This window comes from Thermobia domestica, chromosome 5 (genome assembly GCF_964235325.1).
Source record: "Thermobia domestica chromosome 5, izTheDome1.hap1.1, whole genome shotgun sequence".
Lineage (NCBI taxonomy): Eukaryota > Metazoa > Arthropoda > Insecta > Zygentoma > Lepismatidae > Thermobia > Thermobia domestica.
Genome location: NC_137458.1, coordinates 60,688,219 through 60,714,781, shown reverse-complemented (window position 1 = coordinate 60,714,781; position 26,563 = coordinate 60,688,219). Strand labels below are relative to the sequence as shown.

At 34.4% G+C, this 26,563-nt stretch overlaps 1 protein-coding gene across 2 annotated transcripts in view; it reads right to left on the bottom strand.

The window, feature by feature from the left end:
* sotv (exostosin glycosyltransferase sotv) overlaps positions 1-26,563 on the bottom strand; it is a 61,599-nt gene that overhangs the window by 14,013 nt on the left and 21,023 nt on the right. For both annotated transcript variants that reach the window (XM_081758708.1, XM_081758709.1), the window contains exons 5-8: positions 21,260-21,399; positions 15,999-16,224; positions 14,359-14,542; positions 758-924 (exon numbers count right to left, since the gene is read on the bottom strand). In XM_081758708.1, the coding sequence (XP_081614834.1) occupies positions 758-924; positions 14,359-14,542; positions 15,999-16,224; positions 21,260-21,399 (717 nt within the window). The remainder of the gene's footprint in view (positions 1-757; positions 925-14,358; positions 14,543-15,998; positions 16,225-21,259; positions 21,400-26,563) is intronic.

Below are 26,563 nucleotides of genomic sequence, written 5' to 3'. Positions count from 1 at the left end.
ACTTTCTAGTACCATATCTATGATTATATTACATTATCTATCATAATATTATAGTATAGTATAGTATATTATCTAGTATATATATCCATGATTATAATATCGTAGATAATTATTTGCTAATTTTGTTCTTTCAACACAATTTTCTAGTAGAATGGATAAAAATTACTAGCTACATTTCTATATTTGTTCTTAATATGTAACACTATCAATACTAAAAAATCCAGTAAATTACAGTATCAGTTTCATTCGAAAATTTCCAAAAAAGTTCAATATTTAGCTTTACAAAAAATTTCGATTATCTCAAAAACTACGCATGAGGATTTACCCTCACCCATATCATTTTCTTCACCTCAATGAGACCTATTGAATGGCAGATATCTCATATTTGGACATATTTTCTTTTCTGTTAAACGCTACTAATACTGTGGAAGTTTTGGAAACGTGGTCCATACGTTCAGTGATTGATTTTGAACATGCAAACAGTTGAAACTACAGTCTCTCAAAAAGAACGGTGGAAACAATTGACTTTATTCTTACATCATACCTTTCATACGTGCGAAATTTAATCATCCAAATTTTGAAGAATATAAAGTTCGCAGCTTCTCACTCATTAAATTTCATTATAGCCAATAAAATTTTATGTTGCTCTAACATATGCTCCTGTTAACATCAAACTGCGTTGGTTTGTGCTTTTATTCTTTTTTACTCGTTTTGCAGTATGTAATCCTTGTCTCGGAGGAATTGAAGAGAAACTTACCTCATATCCAAACTCCAATTCATCAGATGTTAGCATCACAATATCATCATCAATTGTTAGAATTGCTTCTGTTTCTATTTCCTCGTATGGATAGAATCGATTGGATAACTTGTTTTCTCTTGTTTGAATAACTTTCAAAGGCTTATTGATTTTTGGCCATAAAGAAGCTGGAATCATGAAGAAGAACAAAATTATATTTAGTTAGTTTAAAAAATAATAGCTTAATACTTAAAAGACAAAGATCTTAACACTGTAAGCGCTACGAGAATATATTTTATGCACACTTGTACTACTGGAGGCCATGTGCATAAATGTTATGCACATTTCACGTATTACTCAATAGGCCAGTCAACGCTGCTGGCCTCAGAGTAAAAAATTTGAATTTGAGGCTTAAAGCGTTACAATCCTCCTTTATATATATATATATATATATATATATATATATATATATATATATATATATATATATATATATATATATATATATATATATATATATATATATAATATAAACGGTTTTAAAGCTTCTCTGGGACTTACTTCAGTGTGTAGTATGACATGATGTTAAAACCCATGTCTCGAGCAAGCGGAATCCAGTCAATGAGCTAAATTCAGAAGTTCCTGGCGTGCAAAGCTAAGGAACACAGCCTCTGTTGCCGGACTACTTGCTCATAGAATTTCGTTCAGATCCGCTCGGTAGCTACCAAGAAATGAAGTACCAGATACACACACACCTGGAATGAAACTATAAGTTCCATTATGCTTATTGCAGGAACCAATAAAAGGAAACCTGTAAATATTATTTCACACTTCCAAGTAATGCAGGACAATAAATTCAAATATTTCTCTTTTACGTCCTACAGTACTTGGAAGTGCAGCCTTTTATTCGAGATATCGGCTTATAACCGTTGTGTTCTTGTGAATATGAGGGTAACACCGCCTCAATAGCTAGCAAAGGTGTTCGCGCCAACTATTTCGTGTTCGTCATACACAATCGCAATGATCATTAACAGCAAAAGGAAACAAATATTATGGTGAGAGAAATATTTACGTGAAATAATACTATAAAAAGTGTTATTTATAATATATGAAAAATCACAAAGAGCTGAGAGCTCTGATCATTAATGAAACAAAGACTGTGACACTGGCCAGTTCTGTCTCGTGTTGTTTGAAGATTACTCCCAGGTATTCCACTGGTCCTCAATAATGATGGATTCCCTCGGTTTTATTAAATCTATGTCCACATGACCCCTTAATGAGCACTTGTTTCTGATTGGAGTTCCGGATCTTTTCTGCTACCATTTGATGACCAATACTGCAAATGACTCAACTGACGATCACAATCCAAAGTGATCGGTCCTTGAATTGCCGACCACAAGTTTTCACACAGTGAAGAATCTCTTCATCATGTCTTAAGTTTAGTAGCGTAGCGGAATACTTCACACTGAAGAAGAGGCCAAAGAAGTCTTGAAACCGTTTGTGTTAAAATTATCACAAGGATGTCAGTAAGACACCTTTGTCTTTTAAATATTGAAAATGCATTCTATAGCATCCATTAGCACTCATCAATCAGGTATACTTTCTTACGTAAAACAATAATTTTGGGTACTTAACTGTGCCCTTTATCAGGTTTCTCCCAGGGGTAAAAGTGGACCTGAAAAGGTAGGGGGATGCAAGATGTAACGCCGTCCCCCTTACCTACCTTTATCCTTGTATTTTTTTTAGGAAGTGGGGGACGCATAGATACTTTTTGGAAGTAGGAGGACAACATTCCTATGCGTTCCCCCTCATTTTTACCCCTGGTTTCTCTTAGATAGTAGTTTTTGTCCAAAATGCTCATCACATTTTCTTCAAGACAACCATCATTAATATATGAATTCGATTTACCACCGTAATTTAATTATGTAAAATTCCTGTTTACAATGAAAAACTCTATATTCACTAAAATCACGACAAATGCATAAATAATTATATACAACGAACAAACAACGTCCTTTACTAAAGTAAGACTAACATAAATATTCTGTTACAAAAGGTGCAAATGTTGCCAAGCATTTGTGTGATTCCAAACATTTTATTGGAGGTGTGAAAATTTTACATGAAGAAACTTATCATGGAAAGATATGTATTTGAATTATATTTTATTAGATCGAAGGACTGAAGTTGAGTTTAGACAAAGATATTTTGAACAAACAACGAAATCCCATAATTCAATTCGTAAACATTCCTCTGAATCTCCTTCAATCGAAAATAAGTGTGAGCGATCCCGGGATCGATTCCTGGTGGGAGCACTCGGTCGAAAAAGTGTAAAACGCTTTTTCAGGCCAGCCACCCTGAATGAGGTTTCTCCTCATTCCCACCAGGCAAATGCCGGGGTGGTACCTAACTTATAGGTCCCAGACTGTTTCTTTCCTTCCTTTCCTTGGATGGTGTGCTCGCCGAGAAACGTCATCTCTCATACGTGACAGGCTAAATGGCCTTAGATACCGGAAGCCCAGAAATCTAAATCCTAATCCTAATCGATCGAAAATAAACAACACATTAATTCAGTGACGCTAGGAATTTCAAAATTAATATGAAAATATGATTTGGTATCACTGACGCTTTTGGAAATAGAATACAAAATATGGTGGTCTTCTTACAGTGAAGTAGGCTGCTTGTTTAAGTACGATATATAATTACTTCTACATTTTGCTCGAATATAGGAGATCCATAATTCTTCAGACTAAACAGAATCTTCTTATAATTAAAATTTAGAATGATAAATCAGGATTAAATACTAAGGATCGCCGCTTTCCAAGAAATGTGGTGAGCACTTTGAAGACACATTCGGAAGGACCTACTGAAGGCTACATTCAAATGGCTGAAATTATTGTCCCTATGTAAGAAACTACACTAAACTGGTGAGTATACACATGCTTTTATAAAGTATATTTTATCTGAACTCAAGAATAAAAGCACAAAAGCAAAAATTACACTGACACACACATTCACAAAAGACATCATTATTATTCTGTAACTGCCAGATCACCTGCAGCACATTTAAAATATTTCATAATCTATGGTTTCCCTCTAACCTCTTCGTTTAGGCATAAAAATCATTCCCTTCTATTTCTTCCATGAAATGCACTTCTCTTCTTCTTTTTCCTTCACGCTTCCATGATACTCCTCTCAAAAAGAGGGTTGACTGGTTTAAGCCATTCGGTAAAAAACCCTTTTTTGAAAATAACACTGTATTTTTCGAAAACTAATTCTTTTCAGAAAACTGCTTATATATATATATATATAAAGCACGCAAACTTTTCTTTAAAGAGGAGAGTATGAAAGATATGAGTACACGAATGCTATTTGACAAACACTTGTAATTTTAGGATTAGGACTAATGACAATGAAGGTCTGTTATCCCGAAGTGCAAGGTAAAGACTTTATTTATCTACAACGGCCGGATAAAAGCAATATCAACGTTGTTATAATTCTTATCTGGTTTTATGTACAGAAGAATATCTGTTACACTTTTTCAAATCTAATTGTCTCTCATCTCTATCACCTTCTGTCACATCACACGGGTGGAAAGTGTTGTTCTCTGTCAACGCGTCAATCTTTGTCGATGTACCGCAGGGACCGCCATACAGCGCGGATGATAAGTTTCTCTTGTTGATTTCATTTCATTTATTAGCGTCCCTCTCAGAAGCGAGGCTATATGGGACGTGGACCTACAGCTTAACGTGGGATCCGAACTACATCAGCTCTCGCCGAGAATCGAACTTGGATCTACCACCCCAAAGGCGCGTACGCTAACGGTAGTTTCTCTTGTGTTGTAGTGCTTCCCGCGAAGTCGTTTCTCCATTTTGGCGAAAAGGTCATCATGAAGTCTTTGAAAACATTGTTGTGAAGTTCAATTTAAATCACTCACGTGCCACTTCAATTTAAATCAACCCACGTTATTCGTCTTTCCGAAACGTATCGTTATGGCGCTTCCATTTTCCTTCTCTATTTTACGCTACTGCTGCTATTGACTGAATAACACAAAGCCGTTACAACTCGCCATACTTCATCGCCACACATTTCCTTATCAGCTACGGAAATCTTATACACAACCTTCTGACGTGAGAAAGTGTTGCCACTACATATTATCCAAACAAATTAGTATACTCAACGTATAAAACTACTACGTTGCTTAAGGGTCGGTCCTCTTCTCTTTCGTGCGAGAGATGTGAGTAAAATACACACTTGCGTCTCATCGTTACTGACGGAGAATTCTACATTCTTAACAAATAATGTCTTAAATAGTAAAGTAAAAGACAAAGCAAATGTACTCCCATGCGCAAAACATATTGCGCGTATACTGTAACTCACAATTTTTCGCAATTATTCCATTTTCCATATGTTTATTGGTAAACTTCAGTTATTAGTACGTGGAGATAATAGAAAGCAATCCATCTAAGGAGATATTTCCAAAAAATATAATAAAATAATAAAAATATAAGCAAAAAACAAAATTATGTTCGGTTTTGTGTATACTGGCAATAATGTTTTCGAGGGAATTTTTGGAGTAGCACAGCACGATTGCAGAGGGAATAACAAGATTAGTAGGAGAACAGCTGAATCAAGGAACTAAAAATTGGAGCAAAATATTGCATTTATTGGCTTAAATCTAGGGTGTAAATTGTCTGCCAAATATAAATTAGCTTCTGTAAGCAAGATGTTATACGGAAAATATAAACAAAGAGAAAAACTGTTGTCTTAAGTTTGGAAGTGACATGCTCTATAGCCATGAGCATTTATTTCTTAAGAAAAAGATAGGCAACAAAAGAAAATCTGTGTGGTCAAGTGGGTAGAGTGACGGACTAGTAATTCTTATACTTTTTTGACACCAGATCGAATCCCATCCGGTCCTGTTCAATTTTTTTTCTTTACAAAACATTGTAGAAAGTGTATAATTTTTATGTTAATAAGAAACGAAATAATATAATAATGAAATAACTTTTTGTTTTTCTGATGACGTATTTATTCAGAATTAGCTTACTATTTATTACTAATAGCGATTGTTTTTAGTTTATGGTATGGTATGCTTAACCGTTCCCTCTCCGTTTTTACACAGCTTCAACTCACTGCGAGTGTCTGTGAGTCAGGAACAGGAAAAAACAAAACAAGAGCAACCTGCAGCTTTACACACAGCGTGAGGAACACAGTCACAGCGATAGCTCGTTGTCATGAAGAAAAAAACTGTTCTAGTGTTTCTGTGTGTGTGTTTCTCTTTAAAGTATTGACTCTCTCTCTCTCTCCTTTTGTTTCATATCCACAAGTGCAACTAATGCAAGTCTGTGTGAAAAAAAAAATCAAGAGTGCTTTCTTTAAACAAAACTAAATTTTACAGCTCTCTTTGTGAGGAACGCGAATGCTTCCAAAAGATGCCATGAATATTAACTATAATCGTACCGAATTATACAGTAGCGTGAAAAACTGATAATAAAATGATGTAACATGCATTTTTTTTTTTTTTTTTTTTTTTTTTTATAGAGTAACCACAGATTAAACATAACAAATTAAATTTTTGGGATTACAAATTATCACATTACGTGTCGGTGTAGGCCTATTCGTTTTCACATTCGAGCGACGAAAAAAGAAAGTGTGGTGATAGTTATAAAAACCGAATACCAGATTTCAATAAATTCAAATTACATGGCTCCTACATAGCGAAAAAAATGATTTTTCGATGTCTGTCCATCTATTTGTCTCTCTGTTCGTCACGCTTTTACACGCACTCAAATAGAGGCCATACTGTTCAACGTATCTGCACCGAATTCTAGACATAACGTTTTAGTAACATAATATCTTTCGAATTTTATGTCCTTCGACACCTAAAAGCAAGGGTAATTTACTGAAGGATTAAAATTTAAAATAATTCAATTTTCTCAAATAAAAAAAAAGCTGTGACGATTTTATTTACTTTTGATAAATATATATTTTATTAACAAATCTCCACCACATATGAATAATTTTTCTAAAAAAATATATATGGTGTAATTTACTGTATGGTATGCGTTCTTTTTGCACAATTTTCTCAACCACATTTCATAAATAAACGTATCATTAATTACCTAACAATATGTCAACTCGTTGGAAGGAGTAGCTTAATCTTAGGGTGAGCTTTCCCCCGATGGTTTTCCCATTAACGCCTCAGGCAATTTTGTTCATATTTCGTAAAGAAATATTTCATTAATAAACTAACATAGAGCATAAATAGTTTATTCCGATAACATACAGAAGAAGTGGTTTTCTCAAGGGTTGATTTTTTTTTTTGGACAATTGTCTCAGTTATTACTGAAATTTGTTCTAATTTCAGTAAAAATATTTTCTGTAATAATCTTACAATATGGTATAACTCGCTTGTTCCGAAAAGAAAAATCCAAAAGAGATAGTTTACTTTGACAGTGAAATTTTTCCCGACGATTTGCTTAAAAATTACTCGATATACTGTCAAAATTACAGATAGAAGAGTTTACCTTTGGGGGTAAGCTTTTCCCGATGACCTTCCTAAAAACAACTCAGGAGATGTTTGTTGTTCATATTTTATAAATACGTGTTACATAAATAACCTAGCTATATGGTACAATTCCCTCATCCGGAAAATCTAAAAATGGTATACCAACATTAAGTTACATTAACAACCACAGGGTAAACATTTGACAGTAAGTTTTACCCTGCGATTTTCTCAAGAACGACTCAGGCGATTGTGTTCGTATTTCATAAATAAATGTTTTATGAAAAAACTAACAATATAGCATACTGTAGCTCGTTTATACTGAAAAGATCCACAAGGGATAATTTATCCTTGGGGGTGACTTTTTGCATAATTTTCTCAGAAATTACTCAGACGCTTTTGCTTATAGTTCACATACAATTATATCCTTTATAATTCTAATATATGGATCAAGTTATTTCTAACGGAAATATGACCAATGGGTACTTTACTTTTGGGCCTGAAGTTTCTTCTAGCAAAGTTTTCCAAAACATTATTTTATTCGCAATTTCCCAAATAAATGTTTCAATAATAGTTACAGCCTAACATAAGTCAGTGTAAAAAATTCGAGCGAGAAAGTACAGTGCGTTTACTCCGTACCCTTTCTTAAATATATTTTTAAATGTTACACCTAATCACAATTTTCCGAACAAAATCGAAACTTCTTTTTAAATGTGCCTTGTTGTGGTCAAATGGTTCAAGTGCATTGGTTCTGGATTAGATTTCCAGTGAGAGCTAGTGTATCTTCATCCAAGAGATGTGACACGTAGGTGTAAAGAAGAAAGTGTTTAAATAAGCCTAACCAAGCTAATCAACAAAAGAAATAATACAATGTTACGAAATTATCGTAGAAACGTTGTTAATATTAGGTAGGTTCGACTGGAATGTCCAAACAATTGTCAATTCCAAAGGTCTTTGTTTTCGTCCGGCGGGAGCTCATGTGGTTCGGATTTCACGTTAATCAGTAGGTCCACGTCTCATATAGCCTCGCTGCTGAAAGGGACGATAAACTCAAAATCACATCACACATCTTTGTTTTCGCCTTTGTTTTAGCTCATAAATGTCTCTGTTCATAAGCTTCTTAGTGGTTAGCGTACGCGCCTTTGGCGTGGAAGACCCGGCTTCGATTCCCGGCGAGAGCTCACGTGGTTCGGAGTCCACGTTAATCAGTAGGCCGACGTTTCATATAGCTTCGTTGCTGAACGAGACGTTAAACTCAAACTCAATGTCTTTATTCATAAATGTCTTTGTGTATGGTTTTTCATATACGTGGCATGGACATTAAATTTTGATTTCTACGCCATATGTATCTAATTACATACACACCTATAGAACGAACACAACAAACTTGGAATATCTACATTGTTTGCGTATGGAAAATAATCACGCTCTACTGTACAGGACAGCCGTGTGTATGGAATTCCATACACATGGCAATCAACGTATTAAGAAATGTATAATAAGAATTATTATTATTATTATTATTATTATTATTATTATTATAATAATAATAATAATAATAATAATAATAATAATAATAATAATAATAATAATAATAATAAACAGAAAACGATACAATCACTTACATAATTTATAAATATAAGTTAACATTTAATAAGCATATAACTGCAATGGAATTAAGTTGTTTTTCTCTCTCCCTGAACGCTACAGCCCTTATTGTTCTAAGGCGTAGAAGAGAACTTGTGGCACCCACGATTTGGGGCGGTGTGTGGTCACAACTTGGTATCCCTTTGTTGTTAGTCTTAGCTTTCTAGACGGATGCAGTTATTACCGGTAGAATATACAAGCAAATAGACTTTTGTATTACTATTAAAGTAAATAATTACACTCATTCCTTCAATGTGATACTTGTGGTTGCTTAACCGTATACAGACAGCTGATCCATGGAAAAATCGTTAATAATAATAATAATAATAATAATAATAATAATAAATAACAGGAACTCGACAAATATTCTTGCAAATAATAGGAAAAAGTTTGCGTCACACTGTTCACTTTGCTGGACACACCAGTGTGGCGCGTTATACCGATTGTGGCACACTGGAATATAGGGTATGTTTTTTTTTAATTTTTTTTTTCAACTATTCCAACTGCTTTAATTGAAATGGATCTATAATAATAAGAGAATGAATTTAGTCTTCTTACCCTTCAATTTAGAAATAAGGTTCGCGAGAATTTCATAAAAGAATAATATACTCAAAATTGTATATAGTAGTTTGTTTTATTCGAAATTACATACTTCCTGCAACTGTTTTTTGATTGAAATGATTTGAAATGAAATTTTTAAGTTTTACGTCCCACGATTATGCCGGATAGGCTAAAGGAGACAGTGATGATAAGAAATGAATGAAATGGTGGAATGAAAAAAGTGGGATAAAACGGGAGAACCTCGAGAAAACCCATACACACAGTGTTTGTCCAGCACAAGGTTCACTTGGCGCGAGCATAGATCGAACCAAGGACTCCATGCACCAAAGGTGAACGCTCTACCACTGAAACACCGTGGTCTCTGAAATTACTTATGGAACTACCGAGAACTATGCTGTAATATTTGAATGTGCTTCAAGTTTACAATAATTAGTTTAGTTAAATTCATTATTAACAATTAAATAATTGCATTCATTATTAACAGGTAAATGCTGCTGATGCAAAGACTTAAATCTAGCGATACCGCGAGCGTAAGTATTAAACAGAGGGATTTTAAAGGGCCCCCTGAGCTGGGGGCCCTGGGCTCCATTGGCTCCGCCCTTAATCCGCTAATGCCTATAGATTATAAATTAAAGGGGACGGGCCGGGTCCGTTCTAAAAATTCCGGCCCGTGCAGACCTCTAGCTCCTGTGTATATGCTATCTGAAAATACAGTAGAGTTTCGCTTATCCGACATAAAACAGGCAGGCAGAACGCCGGATAATATGGATGTGTTAAGGAAAGACCTATAAAAAGTCAAACTATGATATAATTTTACACATTACGCACCTAATTATCATCTTTGCAAGAAACAAATATAATGCATTGACTCAGTGACGTATCCAGCGTGAGGTCCTGGAAGCTGTCCCTTACCAAACCTCAAGCACTTTTTAATAAACTTACTTTTTCCCTTTTCAGTTTTTTTTTTTTTTTTGTCAGATTACTTTGTCAGTGTCCAAACTGTGGACAATGCGTTGTTGTTATAATTCTAACATGTAACACTTCCCAAGTGTAACACTCCGATTTTGATAAAATTTAGCAGGTAGATACTATACATAAAATAAACAAATAAGTGCTTTTTTATTTTTTTTTGCTGAAAAACGGTTTTAGGGGGCAAAAGCCCTCACCCAAAATTTGAAAGTTGACGCTCGAAAGGCAAAAACAAGTGGACCAAAGTGAACGAAATTGTGAACAGATATTGCGGACATAAAATTAGAGAATACGTGTTTTGTATTTTCCTGGAAAAAACGGTTAGGTGGGGCACAGATCCCTCCAAACCTTTGATCATGAAATATCAAAAGTGCTAATAACAGTATGTCAGAAGTGCCTAAATTTACATGAAGAATTGGAACAAAACTTTCTGTTAGGACAATAAGCAAAAAATAAACAAATTCGGCTTTTTTATTTCCTGCGAAAAAACGGTTTTAGAGGACAAAAGGTCCCCCGCATGAATTTTGAAATTTGACGCAAGAAAGGCAAGAAAAAATGTACCGAACTGAGTGAAATTGTTCACAAATGTTGTAGAGGTAAGATGAGGAAATACGTGCTTCGTATTTTCCTGAAAAGAGAAAAAAACCTTTTGAGTGGACCGAGGCGTTGAGTGTCGGAAGGATTGGACCGAAGCGAATGAAATTGTCTGTAGATATTGGATATGAAAAATAAAGCCTCTCGTGTTTCACAAGTGTCTCCATCAGATTTCTTCAAATTTGGCAGATCAACAACAAGCACAAACAGTATAGCGTATTTTGTAGTATTTCACGAGGCAACTTTAAGCCTTACAATGTTTTTCCGCATAAACAAAAACACGTGCCGATTAATTTCCTGTTTGCTGTTGATGTGCCAAAATTGATAGGGACATCTTTAAAACACGAAAGTCCTTATTTTACATACAGTCTATACAATATCTACACACAATTTCATTTGCTTCGGTCCACTCCTTCCTGCACTTTTACGGTAATATTAACATTTTTTTGGAGGGGCTCTAGGCCCCAACACTGTTTTTTCATACAAATTAAAATGCATTTCATTTATTGTTTTGCAAATTGTCCCTATACGAAGTTTCGTTGCAATTCTCCATACTCTTTAGGAACTTCTGACGTATACATACTTATTTGCACTTTTGATATTTCCTAATCAACAGCTTAGAAGGTCCGTGCCCCACTCAATCGCTTTTTTTCAGGAAAATACGAAACACAATTACCTCAATTTACGTCTAGAATATCTGTGCACGATTTCAAAATTTTGGGTGGGGAATTCTGCCCCCTAAAACCAATTTTTCGCAGAAAATAAACCCTTTTTTTTTTCTTTTTTTCGTATTGTCCCTACACAATGTGTCGTTCCAATTCTTCATGTCCTTTAAGCACTTCTGACATACTGTTATTAGCACTTTTGATATTTCACGATCAAAGTTTTGGGGGGGTCTGTGTCCCACCGAAACGGTTCTTTTTTTTTTTTTTTTTTTTTTTTTTTTTTTTTTTTTTTTTTTTTTTCAGGAAAATACGGAACCCATATTCCCTCATTTTTCGTCTACAATATCTATGCACAATTTCATTCATTTCGGTTCACTTCTTCTTGCCTTTCGGGCGTCAACTTTCATCATTTTGGATGGGGGATTTTGTCCCCTAAAACAGGCATTCGTTTAGTTTTTGCGTATTGTCCATACACAAAGTGTCATCGGAATTCTTCGTCCTTTACACACATCAGACATATTGTTACTAGCACTTTTGATATTTCATGATCAAAGGTTTGGAGGGGTCTGCGTCCCACCTAACCGTTTTTTCCAGGAAAATACAAAACACGTATTCCTTCATTTTACGTCTGCCATATCTGTGCACAATTTCGTACACTTTGGTCCACTTGTTTTTGTCTTTCGGGCGTCAACTTTCAAAATTTTGGGTGAGTGCTTTTGCCCCCGTAAAACAGTTTTTCCGCAGAAAATAAAAAACATGTATTCGTTTATTTTATGTGTAGTATCTGCCTGTCAAATTTTATCAAAATCGGAGTGTTACACTTGGAAAGTGTTACTTGTAAGAATATACCGTAATGCCATTGATACCAGGTGGAATTAAAGAACACTTTTAAATGGGATTACAATTTCGTTTCCGGTCTGTTTATAACATTACTGTATTAGAACGATACACTCATTGCCATTTGCTATTTTTATTATGTGATATACGTAGCAGACAGTTTTCCTTACATGTCTCTAGAAAATATTTTTTGATTTCGTGTGAGTTAGAATTAAGTTTGACCGGTTCATAAATGACAAGTAAGAAACGTTTAAGAGAAATACAGAACTGTTGCATTATTATTATTATTATTATTATTATTATTATTATTATTATTATTATTATTATTGATATTTTTGAAACATTAGAATTACGTGCTTACGAGGATTCGTGTCGGGTCCCCTCCGAAAAGAAAAGCTGGATATGTGCCTGCACTGAATGATAGACGTATGAGTCAAGGTATAGACGAGCGTGCTAGGCGATCGAGTCCGGAGCATCAGAAACAGACTAAGACCACAACTTGCAGTTCTTCTTGCCGATTGATGCTGCTTTTTACCTGCTATGATATGTCGGATAATAATGTGAAATAAACGAAGGTCAAGACCATGGCGTATTGGTGTTTCATGCACCTAAACCTGTAAAATATTTGTGCCGAAAACATCTTTCACTCACTAGCTAAATTTGAGGGTATGATCGCTCATCTTGCCTTATAAAGTATAGTCTTATAAAGAACATATATAGCATAATAAAAACCTTAAGACCAAATTCAATGATTTTCTATAGTTTTATTTTTTAATAACGGGAAACTTGTTTATTTCATCACGATAAATCATGTTTGATACTAAGATGTCTGTTTCTGACTATATATATTTTTCACACTTTATTGGAGACAATTTTTTTTTTTTTTTTTCAAGAAAAGAGGATGATAAAGGAAGCTATACAACACCATAAACTGAAAGCAATCGGTATTACTAATAGTACACTAATTCTAAATAAATACGTCATCAGAGGAAACAAAAAGTTATTTCCTAATTGTATTGTTTCAGTTTTATTAACATAAAAATTATACACTTTCTACAATGTTTTGAAAAGAAAAAAATTTGAACAGGACCGGATGGGATTCGATCTGGTGTCAAAACAGTATAAGAATTACTAGTCCGTCACTCTACCCACTTGACCACACAGATTTTCTCTTGTTGCCTATCTTTTTCTTAAGAAATAAATGCTCATGGCTATAGAGCATGTCACTTCCAAACTTAAGACAACAGTTTTTCTCTTTGTTTATATTTTCCGTATAACATCTTGCTTACAGAAGCTAATTTATATTTGGCAGACAATTTACACCCTAGATTTAAGCCAATAAATGCAATATTTTGCTCCAATTTTTAGTTCCTTGATTCAGCTGTTCTCCTACTAATCTTGTTATTCCCTCTGCAATCATGCTGTGCTACTCCAAAAATTCCCTCGAAAACATTATTGCCAGTATACACAAAACCGAACATAATTTTGTTTTTTGCTTATATTTTTATTATTTTATTATATTTTTTGGAAATATCTCCTTAGATGGATTGCTTTCTATTATCTCCCCGTACTAATAACTGAAGTTTACCAATAAACATATGGAAAATGGAATAATTGCGAAAAATTGTGAGTTACAGTATACGCGCAATATTTTTTGCGCATGGGAGTACCTTCAGAACGGTAACCACACGACAAGCATCTCTCAGAACATGACTAAATAAACGGAGAATCCAAAACATTCTGTACTACCTAAGTATTCAGTACTACAAAAGAATATGCCAAATACTCAAAGAAACAATACATTAATCATAATATATAGTGCAAAAATCCGTGGATCTACTTACGTGAAGGTGGTGGTTTTCTCTGATTATTCCAAACCACGAGAACTTTATTAAGGCTTGGAACCTTCACTAATTTGTTGATAAGCAGAAATAGGCTTTCCACTCTGTCATACGTCAACACTACAGCAGTAAAACCTTGAGATCGTGGTACAGTTAACGGCAGGAACAATGGAGATCTAATAGCAACCTGTAAAATAACAAAACATATTTATAATGAAAATGAGAAGAATCGAGTTGCTAATCTTACAATATCCAATAAAAACATACCAAAATAATAATAAAAAACATAAAAACGCTGCGTTTCTTCATAGGACATAGCGATTACGGGGACCTAAGCAGGAAATGTTATGCATCACTAATTGTATATATTATATGGACATTTCTCTTGACGAAATGACACGTGAGTATAATAAAACCATTACAACTTAAATAATAATACAAACCCTGGGCATGTGCTTCTAAGTACCTCAGTGGTGGCCGTGCTTCCTTTCGTTGTGTGTATGTGTGTGTACTCCAATACGAATTTAATCAACGTTAGTCCACACCGTACGATCGCAGGAATCTTTTCACTCGAGTAGGCAACTGTGACAAAACTAAAGAGATTTCTCTACTAAATGGTTAGAATTCTCGTCTTTGGTGAAGATGATCGGGGTCCGATTTCTGGCGAAAGCACAACATGTGGCTCGGATTTCACTTGCGCTATAGGTTCATGTCTCATATAGCCTTACCGCTGAAAAGGAAAATCAAATTCGAATATTACTTACTCTATCATCATACAAAAGGAATTACTTACTCTATCATCAGTGTCGAATATAAATTTTCGCTTCTAAACAACGGAACTGATAATGGAGTAATATACGAAAACAGTCTGCAAGAATTGTGTGTTATGCATTAAGATCAGCAGTATTATTCTTTACAAATAGTTAATATGCATCCCATTGTTTCGTTGAGTAATTATGAATAAAACCGTTATAGCTGTTTTCGAGAAATCCACAATCTTCGGATTTTATTAATCGCATTGGTCTTTGAGTTGCTATGGGTTACGAACCCCGTTCTAATAGAATTTTTTTTTTTTAAGTTTCAATCTATTGAACAGAGTGACAGTTAGCACTCTGCATCAATAGTGCCTTAGAATGAGATGATCAAACGGCATTACTCTTAAACATGAATTATTGAAAGTCCTACATTTTTATTAAAAATCCCAAATCTTCCTTTCCTTTCTCTAAATATAAATAACTAAAAAAATAAATTTATAATATTTTATGACTATTAAAATTGACCTTATTGTGCTCTTTAAGTATTTAATCTATATAATTAAATATGATCATTACGTATATTATTTAATTTAAAATACTTCATGCAGTACTACCACGAAATATGTCAAAAAAAAAATATATATATATATATGTTTTCTACTTACGATGTTCTTCTGCATAGTAGATAGGCGTATATGCATTTGCGAGGTTCGATTCCGACCCTTCCACATTCTTTTTAACTTAACGCTACGTAACAAATATTTTACTAGTTTATAACATAAAATTAAAAGTATTCTATACAATGAAAAGAACCAATTATATAATTATCTTGCTGATACCATTTACTTTTATTACCAGATTAATGCACTTTAATCTAATTCTTCTTACCGGATTCGGTCGAAAATTCCAATCTTCATACGTCCGTGAATTCTGCGGGAATACTCGGTCATTCAGTATATCCAATGTAGTACGTGTAATAGCCTTTATGGAGGAGAAATACTTCTTATACAACCAATGAATTTGTTCTTGCATCTCCACAATAAATTCGTCGGATATTTCCTTTAGTTTCTCTACAACATCACCCAGTTCATCATCATGGATTACAACTGAAGCTCTAGAAAGAAAGAAGTAATATATTATATTTAAGAGCAACACTCGAATAATGATTTACATATATTAATAATACTAAGATTCTACACACGTTTACACTTAATTAAAACACACCTCGTATTCGGACAGTTGAAGACGTAAGTAGAGAGTTAAAACAGGTTGCTGTAACAACCTCGCATTCACATTGTAATAATAGCCAATAGATTAAGAAATCTTCCCTCGCAATGTGGAAGGCATGTGTTGTCAGGAATTGCTATTTTTGATAAATCCAGATAATAATTCCATGCCGCAACAACATTTTTTTATTAACCGTATAATTTTAGATGAACATGCTTTTACACAATATCAGTAGGATGGAACACTACTACAAAAACAGAAACGTTTTTTTTTTCTTTTTTTTAATATGGAGTGTATGAAATTAAATTAAAATGCGTATTCCAACAACGGTGATCTACCATATATTTGCCACTGGTTATAATATAACAGGTTACTTATGAAATGAAAACGAAATATGATCCCATAGACTAAAGCTTCAAAACACTATATATTTTAGTTCAAATCACTTATATACGAAGAGTGATCAGAAAGTAAGGTTACAAAGTGTAGAGTGAAACGTGTATATATTGTTTATACAATCAATACAGTCAACAGGAAGTACATAAATAAGGTTATTTTTCGACATAGTCTCCATATCGGCTGAGACACTCGCCGCATCGTGGGATGAGTTTGAAGATTCCCTCCTGGTAAAAATCTCGTCCTTAAGTGTTCAGCCACGTTGTTACGAACTGTTTCACCTTCTCGTTTAAAGCAAAGCGACGGACTCCTGTTGTCCTAGCTCCTCCACAAGAACTGTGTTCAAATCTGTTGATGTGCTGAGTCGGCCACTGTGCTCCTTGTCGGTGACGTTTTTTTCTACCAGCCACAAACTTTCGACACCATTCTGCGATTGACGAGGCATTACAGTCTCTCCATAAATCTCTACCAACTGCTGGTGAATTTCAACCGCGCTAACATGTTTCGGCAGAAATCGAATAACTAAGCGCACTTCTTTGCGAGACCAGTTTTCCAAACGAGTCGCCATTTCTTTACCTACAACTAGCGTCCTACGTGGTGGGTGGCTGGAACTCGGCACAGTTGCAAATCTCACGTATTACAATTACGGAACACTCCCCTTCCTTTATAACAGACGATACTCCAGAAATATCGGCCTTATAACCTTAGTTTCTGATCCTCCCTCGTATAAATATGTATTTATTTTGGTAGTCACAAAAATTATCATTTGAGTAATTCTACTTATTTGGTACAATCCTTGAAGCCAAGAAAAAAGAAACACGATAGTCATCTGGGTAGATTTATCTTACTTTTTTAAAAAAATAAAATTTCTTGAGTAAGGGATAAACAGCATGATAGGTACGCTTACCGATTGGCTCGCTATTAATGTTGTGCTATTTGTGATTACACGTAATAGTATTACAGTTCCGTCAACACTCCTATTGAATATACCGTGACTGATCTCGAATTTCATCTACGGTAAGTCAACAGGAGGCAGTCACATTTCCAATATGGTGGATACAAATTAAGTACAGTAGAATACCGTAAATTCGATTCCCGATATGTCCACATTCTGTACAACTTGTCAATTACCTTAAAGGAAAATAAAATCTTTAAATTATTTCTGCTGTCAATCTGAACACTGTCTTTCAAATAATGTGGTGGTGGAATACACTCTAGTACTGAGGTATTAGCTAGACTCTAATAATTTCTAATGAAAGAAGAAACAATTTATTTTTTAACACACCAAATCCTCTGTAGATGTGAATTCTATAACGCACAAAGAGTGAAAAAGTGACTGGACAGAAACTCGAACCCGGTACCTCCGGCATACCGTACCGATGTGTTAACCAGTCCGCTTCCCAGAATAGCCACTCACTCTCTCACTCTTGAAGTCGGTCCTCTCCACTATTGGCACAATTTCATTACTGTATTATTGTAATTCCAGTACACATTTATACGTATGAATGTCCAAATGCTTTCCTGTTTTGTTCAAAGATTTGTTATGGTATTCAATTTTTGCAATTTTTGTTCCTTTTCCCTTTGTGTTAATTCATGTAACTGTCTAACAAATTTGGTGAGGTTTTTTTTTTTTTTTTTTTTTTTTTTTTTTTTTTTTTTTTTTAATCCCCGTCTCAGTAACAAAGTGGCTGAAGAAAGTCAGGTAGTCAATCACCACTCACATTCCTTTCTATTGTTGCTAGACGTTAACAGGCTTACCTAAAGATTTATGGTTGTACCCTACTATAAGCTACTTTCACATAGATCGAATTTTATAAATTCTACTGTATAATTTCTTAAAATTTATTTTTAAACGTTTCATATAATTTACGCAATTTACATTTTTTCATTTTATTAGTCAGGTAATATTATCAGTTTCTTGGTTTTGTTCATGGCCAATGGGCAGAAGATTACCATGGGTACTATTATTTACTTCTTTAAAATCAAAAGTAAAAGTAATACAGAAACTATGCCCTTCTAAAGAGAATCTCAGTCTAGAGATAATAACTGACAGACACACTTAAATCTCAAATCCTTTGTAGATCCAATGGTAACAAACGTCTTTACTCTGCTGAAGTGAGCCAAACATCCTGCTCGGTTCAATTTATTTTAGTATCGGCTTAATTCAACTTGGTTCAGAAGAATTCTCTCCAGTTCGGGTACAAGCAAGTAAGCCACTGACATCCCATCTGCGTCTCGTAAAACCTTAATGTTAAAAGGAGAGTTAATTCTAATCAACAAGAACTTACTATCAATCAATTATAATTCTGGACCGTTCATCGGTTCTTTACCACTCACCTCAGCACATCAATTGACGTTTTATGGAGGTTTCGAGTTGTTAACCATTTTGTTGTAGATTATTAACAAGCTACAACTGGCATAAGGATAAGGCATAACTTCAATTTATCGACTTACCGTATTTACGCGAATCTACGACGCTCTCAAATTTAAGACGCACCCCCATGTTTTGAAGGAAAAATTGAAAAAAAAAAAAAAAAATCCTCAAATGTAAGACGCACCCTTGGCAAAAATGAAAAAGATTTACATTGCATTGATTTTAAAGAATGAAAAAAAAATTAATAAACATGGGAAAATAAATAATGTTATGGGAAAATAAAGAAAGAATCTCCGCTGTCGTAAATTTACAAGAATGATTAATCTCTTTCATTCTCTATTGGTTTGCGGTCTAATTTTAAAGGGTTTTCATTTCGCGTAAAATGCACGATTTTAGTTCTACATTCTGTTCGTACACACAAAATACACATTCTTTACAGAATCGTGACTAACGGGATTAGCAATTTTTGGCAAAGCTTCATCTAATCTGGCCTAAATTTGCATAACTCAAATATAAGACGCATCTTGATTTTGGAGGAGAAAAAATCGACAAAAAGTGTGTCTTAGAATCGCGTAAATACAGTAACACCCTTATTAACACTAAGTCATTATACTCGTTAATATGTGTTTTAGGCACAGCTGTATGTTCTTTTATGAACTGCTGTAAAGAAACCTACATAGAATTCGAACAAAGCTACAATTGAGTTGAGGCTAACTCATAAATAGTATATGGAGATCTCTAAAATAATATTTAAGGGGGACGGAGGTTTAAAGAAAGCGCTCACTGGTGCGAAAGTTTCGTGATTCGTTTCCTGGCCATGAAAGTACGTAACAGATAACATTGTATACCATAAGTTTTCTCGGGATCTTCCTGTTTCGTCCCCTATTCTCATTCCACCAATACTATTACAATAATTCACTTCATTAATCACCCATCTCCTAGGATTTCATTTTTTTAAAATTAGCATAAAGAAGAAGTGAACAAAGTAATTAAATAAGGAATGCGATATAATTATAGTAAACCTTATGAATAACCCATTATATTACACAATTTTCAAAATGTGTAACACTGTATAACAAAGTGATGACTTCTGCCGTTGGAAGAACAATCACTAGTAGTTTTAAATCGGCAAATTGCATGTACAGTTTAACACTCGATAGCGACATTTATTAACAAATGAAAATTAAACCTTTTAAATTTAACGTCCCACGATTCTGCCCGTTAGGTTACGGGAGGTGGATGATTAAGGCAAGTGAATGATGGTGGGATAATCATGATGTGGAATTATAATGTGAGAGGAAACGGGAGAATCCCAACAAAATTCACGGATACAGTGTTGTCCACCATAAACTTACTTGGCCGGGGATCGATTCAAAGACCACACGCTCCAGAGGTAAGCCCTCTATCATTCAGCCACCGTATGCCCCTGGACATTTCTTAGCGATAGTGCAGAAACCGACATCTATTAGCGTAACTGTTTATTATTAGTATTACCGTGACGCACAGACTAAGACGTTTATCATTCATTATTAGGATTCAGCATCCTATAACATCGTATCACTGTTACCCATGAAGATGTTAAGAGATTGCCCACATTAATGAACTCGGACAAGAATCGCTCCAGTTGTCTATTGCAAACAACAGAATTTAAAAATTTGCTTTCGTTCAACAGTTATCACGTGGAGTAACGGACGGACGTAGTAACATTACAATCTTATAAGGTCCACTGCATGACTTTAATACAGCAAAGACATGGAGTATTGATACTACAGAATTAAGATTGTCCCACGATTAATGATAACATGTTCATCTTCATCAAATGCAAGTGATTTACTTAATTTTTCCTTCTGTAATACCTGATTTCCTCTCTAAAATGCTTTGAGGAAAGAGTGGCAGACATTACCAGTTATTAAGCTAGGAAAAAAATACATCTTAAGTAAGGTGTTTTGTGTGTTATTTAATATTTTTTTCTTTGTTCTGTACCTTACGAACAAAGCGAAAAGCAAAGCCTTCAATGTTTCGGAAAAGTTTTCCCAATGTATACCTGTTCTTAATTAATTCAAAATCCATACGAAATGATCATGAAAAGATACATTTTCATTTGATTGTGTTTTAATAACTAAGATATACTAAAAATCTTTACTATACTTACTTCTTCCAATCCAGAATGTCTTGAAATGGTAGAACAAGAGAGTTCGCACGTAATACTGGAATACAGCCGGTAGCAAGGGCCTCTGTTATCAAACTCTGTCCCAATCTTGCTCCATGAAGAATCAAACAAAATGTTGCTTCCTACACGAAAATAAAAACATGAAACTCATCAATAACAATGTACATAACGAAATACAAGAATGAATGTTAAGTTTTGCAATATTGGCATACGAGTTGATTTTGAGTTTAACGTCCCTTTCAGCAGTGAGGCTATATGAGGTGGAGCCTACTGATTAACGTGGAATCCGAACCACATGAGCTCCCGCCGGTAATCGAACCCCCGGGTCTACCACGCCAAAGGCGCGTACGCTAACCGTTTAGCCACGATGGAGCTCAATATTGGCATACGAGCAATGTTTGCAGCGGGTGTCACGTGGCCAAAGCAATTCAAGCTTTGAAGGTGTTAGCAAAGATAAAGAGCAATGAAATATAATTACGAAAATTGGGCCATTATGCCTCTGAAGCATCCTGAAACCTTTATTGTGCACAAGGTGAAAGGACCGTCGATCAGCAGCACAGCAATCAAAGGCGAGCTTAATATCTTACAATGTATTTAATAATGTTTACAACCTCGGCAAAAGCATCCGGAGTGTGTGTCACCTAATCTCCGAACTGGGCAACGGAAATTAGAAGAAAATTGGAGGATAGAAAATTAGGCAGCATAAACAGGGAAAATTAGGTGACATAAAGAGCAGCGGAAAATAAGGTAATATATCATATATTGCTGAAAATTTGATGACTGAGATTGTTTTTAGGTATGCGGAAATCACATTTATTTTAATATTCCAGTCCTAATTTAATACGATCTTGAACATTGCTTAATTTATTGCTTACACTTTTTCTTCCCTGATACAGTTTTCCACAGTTGGCATAATTTTATCCCTGTCACAAAATAAGGTGATGATCTGCGTCTAGTGGAACTATGAGGAGGAATTTAATAAGAGTTTGATGTGAACGATTCAATCATAGAAGTTAACATGTGCTCCAAACAATTGGAGCGGATGTATGTCATTGTGTGCCAAAATACCTTAATATTTGTCAACAGAAAGTAAGCTCTTCTGTAGCACAAAAATACAATACTTCAAGACCTCGCGCCCTCGGATTTTTACTTGTTCCGAACTATTGCTTCTCGTGACGCTTGAATAATCAAGAGAAGGTGGAAGCTGCAGTATACAAGGTATTCGCTTTGAAGTACAATAACTGAATCGACATGAGATCGCAGAACTGACCGAAAGATGACTTTAAACGGTGCAATACATTGGACTCTACTTTTGAGTGTTAAAAATTTGTGTTGTAAATTGGACATATAAAGCAAGTAAGTAACAGAATATTGCCAAATTATGACTCAGCTTTGTACTTAAGAACATCTATCATTAGAAGACATGGTGTATTAAGATTTAAGCAAAATGGTGCAATGCAGAAACGAAACATTTATTCTGGTTTATTTATTTATTTTAAAAAAAGCTTATGTAAAACAAAATGTTTTAACATGATTTTCTACAATATACAAAACCACTAGTATGTGACTTGACGTTTTCTAATCATTATTAATTAGATCAATTTTTTCATAGATATATTTCTCATTTAGACCTAATTCGTCCTTCTTAGTAGCGGCGATAAGAATTCCAAAGATCTGCGGCCCAGGAGAGAAGCACCAGCAAAAATAATTTTTGAGAAGTAGCTGGAGAGTGATCAACAGGGCCCGGATCTTGTTGACCTAAAAAATTTTAAAAAGTGACCTATAAAATGACACTAAAATTCCTGTAAAATGACCCTAAAAATCACAAAAATTGACCTTAAAACTTACGTTTTTTTCAAACTTTTATTTCATTAGATATTGACATTTTTTAATATCCATTGGATTTTTAATTAACATTTCTCACTTATATTCAAAAAGGTTTGTTTCAGTTAGTTGCAGTCCACTGATCACTTATGTCCATTGATCAGTCCATTGTACGGCATTGTAAGTATTGAAAGCGTCAGTTCACTCCCGAGTTGAAACTAGGAAGCACTCTTAAACAATAAAACTTAGCAAGTTTAGACTACATGAAAATAATAGATAAAAACACGTTTAAAGCCCTTGTACGCCTTCTAATGCATTTTTAGTTATTCACGTGATCACATTCTTTGTGGTCAATAACCCAAAACTATCTGTTTGGCCACCTGCCGACCCCCGCCTTTCGTTAACCAGCTACAGTTTAGTTTTCATTAGCTTGGTAAGAATGCAGTTTTTCCACTCCAATAGTCAGGAAGTAAGAAAAGAGATTATTCAACTTCGTCTTTTCCACATCCGTAAACCGTGTTCATTTAAAGATTTCCTTATGTAGAAAAAAAGAATAAAAAGACCATAAGTGGCCTAAAAGTTACCTTAAAATATTAAAAAATGACCTGAAATTTCAAAACAGCAAAAAGTAGAGATGCAAAAAAGCCGGCTTTTTTGAATCGATGGTTTTTTTCACATAAAAAGCCGGCTTTTTAGGGAAAAAAACGAGAATTTTGGAAATTTTGGCTTTTTTCATTTTCATGATTTTTCTATCTAAATAGCTTTCTTATAGTATATTCTATACTTAGATAAGAATTCCATGACCTAAATGCGATATTTCGCTCTGAAATTCACCATCAAGATGGATGGAGCACATGTTTTACGAATTAAAGCTAACATGAAGAATGTAGTATTTGAGGACAATTTTTGAGGCTATTCAACGTTTGAGTTATCGACATTTTTTTCTTCTCTAGATCATTATAGTTTGTCATCCGTGTTTCATTTCTAAGAGCTTTTAGTACTCTAGCTTCTAGCGCAAAAGTTAAACTTGCCCGTTTTTCTATTTATCCGTCAAAGCGTACGTTTTTCAATATATCCGTCAAGCCGTACTTCCACATTTCTGTTATACTGTAGCTGTGAAGTGATTTAGCAATAATTTTCCGAACACAACCTTGAATACCAATTTATACAAATAATCAGTAGCGGATTTAGAAAAGTACTTTAGGAGGGTTTTTTCTGATTGTTTCGTTCCCTAAAAAGTCCTAATTTTATTTGGGAGGTGCTTGAAGTTTATGAGTACAGCCATAACTAATATTTCGTTTCGTTTATATGTTTAGCAATAATCTTCCGGATACAACCTTAAAAATCATTTTATACTGAGAATCAGTGGCGGATTTAGAAAAATATTTTGGGAAGGGTTTTTCTTACTAATGTTTAGTTTTTCTAAACATTCGTAATTTTTATTTGACGGGAGCTTAAAGTTTATGAGTAAAGGCATAACTAATAGATATTTCGTTTGTTGCAGACATTCCGTAACTTTGGGGAACGGGCTTCAGTCCGAAAGACCGCCCCCGTAACCTTCGCAAAACCGTCACTGCTGGTAATTAGTAATAACGATTTAAAAACAATAGGAAAGGAAGTCGGCCAACTCACAGTACACGCACTATTTGTACATTCAGAGATGGAATGAAGAAAATCTTTGTCAGAATGGTCGAATGCTGGTTGAATCCCGGACTTACCGATAGAAGCGCAAAAACTAACCACTCAGTCATGTTTGTTGTGCATTTGTATTTAGCTTAACTTAAATATATTCCGTAGTCTTGTTTTTTCGGGGGGGGGGGGGAGGGGGGGGAGTTCCGTAATGATATGTTGAATCCTTCTTGTTAAAAATTCAGAAAACTTGAGCATTAGGTAAACCGTGATGGTGGTTGTATAAAACTTAACTGTAGAATTTCAAGAGTATACAAAACCAAAAGCTCTAGATGTGCAGCCTTTAAGTGTATCATATAAATCTAAGTATTTCTCTTATGTTTTATTTTAATTTTATTTTGTTTCAAAAAGAGGGTATGGAATATTTTGAAGTAAAAATACTACATACTATTTTGCTAGTTATGTGTGTATTTTTTAAAAAGAAGTGTTACTTTTCGGGTTGGCTGGTTTACACCAACTTTTTTTAATAACTGGTTTAAACCAAAAAAATAAAAAGAATGAAAAATGCGAATCGTGTGAACTTCATGATGACGTTTCCAGATATCAAACCACCTGCAATAGTTTTATTTCCCTTTCACCTTTTAATCAAGGTGCCCCATGTTCAATTCTCGGTCGAACCACAACCCTTCTTTCATGCGTAAACCAAGTAGCGGTTCGGATGTCAGTTTAAGCGAAAGTCTTCTTGATAATCTCGGTATTTCGTAAGGATGTTAAGCCTAAACATGCGAAACGAAACCAAATTGTATATTTCTGCATGCCTAAATGCCTGTTGTTTTATAAAGAAGCCAAGATTGCTTAAATATATTGATAGAAATTGGCAAAATTTATCGATTACCTTCGTAGCTTCCAACATTAGCTTGGATTGGACTTTCAATGATATCTACGTAATAATTTGTAATTTAATACCTCAGTTTTAGCGTACTGATTATTAATTATTTATTAGTTAATATATGCTTTGGTCAGAATTTGTCGGTTATTTGATTATGATACGTTGACTTTTAAATTTTACATGCGAAGCAATAATAGGATTTTCCCGTTATTGTCTTACATTTCAAGTAATGACGGAATTTTCCCGATGGCTAGGGCGGGAGATTCTCAATTTAAGAAATTTACTGACCGGACTTCTTTAAGCTTATGGAAATTCTTCCGGCATAACCCCGCTGTTGCATAATAACACCAAGGCGAAACAAACTTATTTCTGTCGATATGTAATATAAATACATAAAGCAAAAAATCTAAATCAAAAAAGCCTGGTTTAAACATCCCCCCAAAAACGGGTTTTTGGCATTTTCAAAAACAACCATGGTTCTTGCCAACTCTGCTTACTTTTGTATATAGGAGGTTAAAAAGTTCTTATTATATACATTGGTTAATCCTGTGGAATTCATAATGTAAATATGTTGAAGAAAAATTGTTTGAAATATCTTTTCGAAATTCATGGTTTATTTTCGAGGTTTTATATTATTATCGACATCAACCACTAATTAAATGACTTTTTGTGTTATAGAGAAGCGAAACAAAGTCTGCTTTATCAATTTAAAGCAGAAGTTTGAAAAAAGCCCAAAATTTCCCAAGCAAAAAAGCAAAGCAGAAAAAACCGAGTTTTTTTTTTCCAAAAAAGCCGTTTTTTTTCCGAGCCCTTGCATCTCTAGCAAAAAGAGACCAAAAGTTGATCCTAAAAAACTATTTTTAGAACCTAGAGTTGATGGATAACGTTTCTACTTGAACTTGCCTTCTATGCGTAACAGAAGAAAGTTGACTTGTCAACAAGAT